The 2117-nt window shown below is 41.8% G+C and overlaps 1 protein-coding gene across 1 annotated transcript in view; it reads right to left on the bottom strand.

Moving 5' to 3' along the window:
• LOC102195354 (uncharacterized) overlaps positions 1-2117 on the bottom strand; it is a 17816-nt gene continuing 15699 nt past the window's right edge. The window contains exons 20-22 of the mRNA XM_013914550.1: positions 1978-2114; positions 1722-1855; positions 1-1625 (exon numbers count right to left, since the gene is read on the bottom strand). Coding sequence (XP_013770004.1) covers positions 1393-1625; positions 1722-1855; positions 1978-2114 — 504 coding nt within the window. The 3' untranslated portion in view covers positions 1-1392. The remainder of the gene's footprint in view (positions 1626-1721; positions 1856-1977; positions 2115-2117) is intronic.

Raw genomic sequence — 2117 nt, 5'->3', positions numbered from 1 at the left:
TTACAATATTTATTTAAAAAAAAAAAAAAAAGACATGGTTCAGGAAAAACACTGCTGGACTCGGCCCAGCCGTTTAACTACAATTAGAAGAACCACACAATCCATGAGCCTGTTCACTTCAAACTTGCCTGAAACGGCAGCTCCTGCTGTCACCGCTCAGTAATTTCCCCATAAGAGCAGAGCTCTAGGCCACATGGCGAACCCTGTGCTTTTAGACAGACACTTAAAAATACAAAATTCATGCAAAGTACACACAAGTCCAAAACAACACAGACACACACATGGAATTCAAACTCATGCAACTGAATTTCATGCACAGAATAAATAATAAAAAAATCTTTAAATGTTCACCAAGTCTAACAGCACGGGCTGCCACTGTTTGTTTTTCTTCAGAATTTAACAGGAATTGAGCAGTTTGGCATCACTGGAACAGAGTCCACAAAAAGGATAACTTGTGCAAGAATGCATGTAAAACACACAATGGTCCCCTACACAAAAAGCCCCCCAAAAAAACCCAAAACAACCTCCACACTGAAAAATTATAGAGAGTTCACAATGTACCAGAGCAACACGTGCAACGAGGTCTGACAAGAACCAACAATGACCTCAGGAAAAACTCATGTACACTGCACCCATCTGATGAGTATTAGGAGCCACTCCATTCAAAGGATTCTGCACAGAAAAATAAATTAAAAACAAATATATTCTGTCATGTGTTATGATGACAATCTGAGTCATATTACAACGAAAAGGTGGTATTAACTAAAGGAATCATTGAAAGTTGCATTGTGACAAATCCATTATTGCAGAAGATTTAAGAATAAATTCTGCAGAGCCCTTAATACTCAACATTCAGTGCACAAAGAACCACAGCAGATTACAGCTGGACTACCATGTGTAAAAGCAAGTATCATGTTTCACATAAAAGCAAAAACAATAAATAAGGTTTTTGACAATATCAGATTAATGCACAATTTAAAGCTGACACATCAAAATTTCTTCATGTTTCTCAATTGCATATTCTGGAAACAAAGACAGACATGAATTAAAGGGCAGCTTCAGTTTCAGCCCCTTAATCACAGAACATGAATATATTTAGGCTTAAGTTCTTGGGACACAGAAATTTAGAATTTAAGACACACTTAGAGGTTTTATAGTGATAGCAACGACAATAGTAATGATTGGAACGTTTTGATCAACTTCCTTATTGCCGTGTTAGTGGGCTGTATAGGAAGTGCATAAGGTGTAAGCAGGAAACCTCCACTAAAGAACAGGGGAGAGAAAATTAAGAAAAACACAAAAGATTCCACAGAGAGGGACAACAGCTGAGTCCCGCTGGCTCAGCAGCCAGCAGCACTGTTGATGAAATGAGCCATCAACCTTTCAGTCGATTCAGAAGCACTTCCTGAAGACTATCTGCGGTCCATACTCCTCGTATTCGTCCCGACTGATCCATGCAGAGGTAAAGGTAGGCATATTTGCCAACACTGCTCCTCCTCTCCACACTGAGGAGTCTCTATCTTTGGGGCTGGTTACACAAACACTGCCCCCCATGTCTGAGGGCAGCAGGCCTTTGATTTCATCCTGCAGTCGCTCAGGCAGGCCGGGCAGCAGAGTGTTCCCACCTTCAGGAAGAGAGGACAAAACAAATGGAAGTAGAATTTGGAAAACCATTGTACTTCAGATTGTAGTGCAACACCTTACCAAGAACCAAATGTTACCTGAAAGTACAATGTTTCCCAGGAAGCAGCGCCTCAGGTCAATGTCTGTGCTGAGGATTGACCTGTAGATGCTTTCGTGCATCCCATAATGGTCCCGTCCAATCAGCTCAGGTTTGAACAGAATCTCAGGTGCCCTAGATGAACAGGGGGTACACTCTGCTAAAGAGTCTGTGCTATACAACAAGCAAGGTGACCACAAGATCATTTCTAAAACTTAAGTGTTGGTAAAAAGCAGGAAGCAGCCCCCCAACATTACCTGAACCTCTCTGTGCTGAGGGTAATAATCTGCCCATCTGGCATGGTGTAATGCATCTCTCTGCAGGATGACTGCCCCCGATTTAGCTCATCTTCATAGTTGAGAGAGACACAGCAGCACTTCTCCTTCATCTCCCTCAC

Source organism: Pundamilia nyererei, unplaced genomic scaffold (genome assembly GCF_000239375.1).
Source record: "Pundamilia nyererei isolate P.nyererei 1_Seehausen unplaced genomic scaffold, PunNye1.0 scaffold00204, whole genome shotgun sequence".
NCBI classification, from domain to species: Eukaryota; Metazoa; Chordata; class Actinopteri; order Cichliformes; family Cichlidae; genus Pundamilia; species Pundamilia nyererei.
The sequence above is the reverse complement of the archived record's forward strand: the minus strand, read 5'-3'. Positions and strand labels throughout refer to the sequence as shown.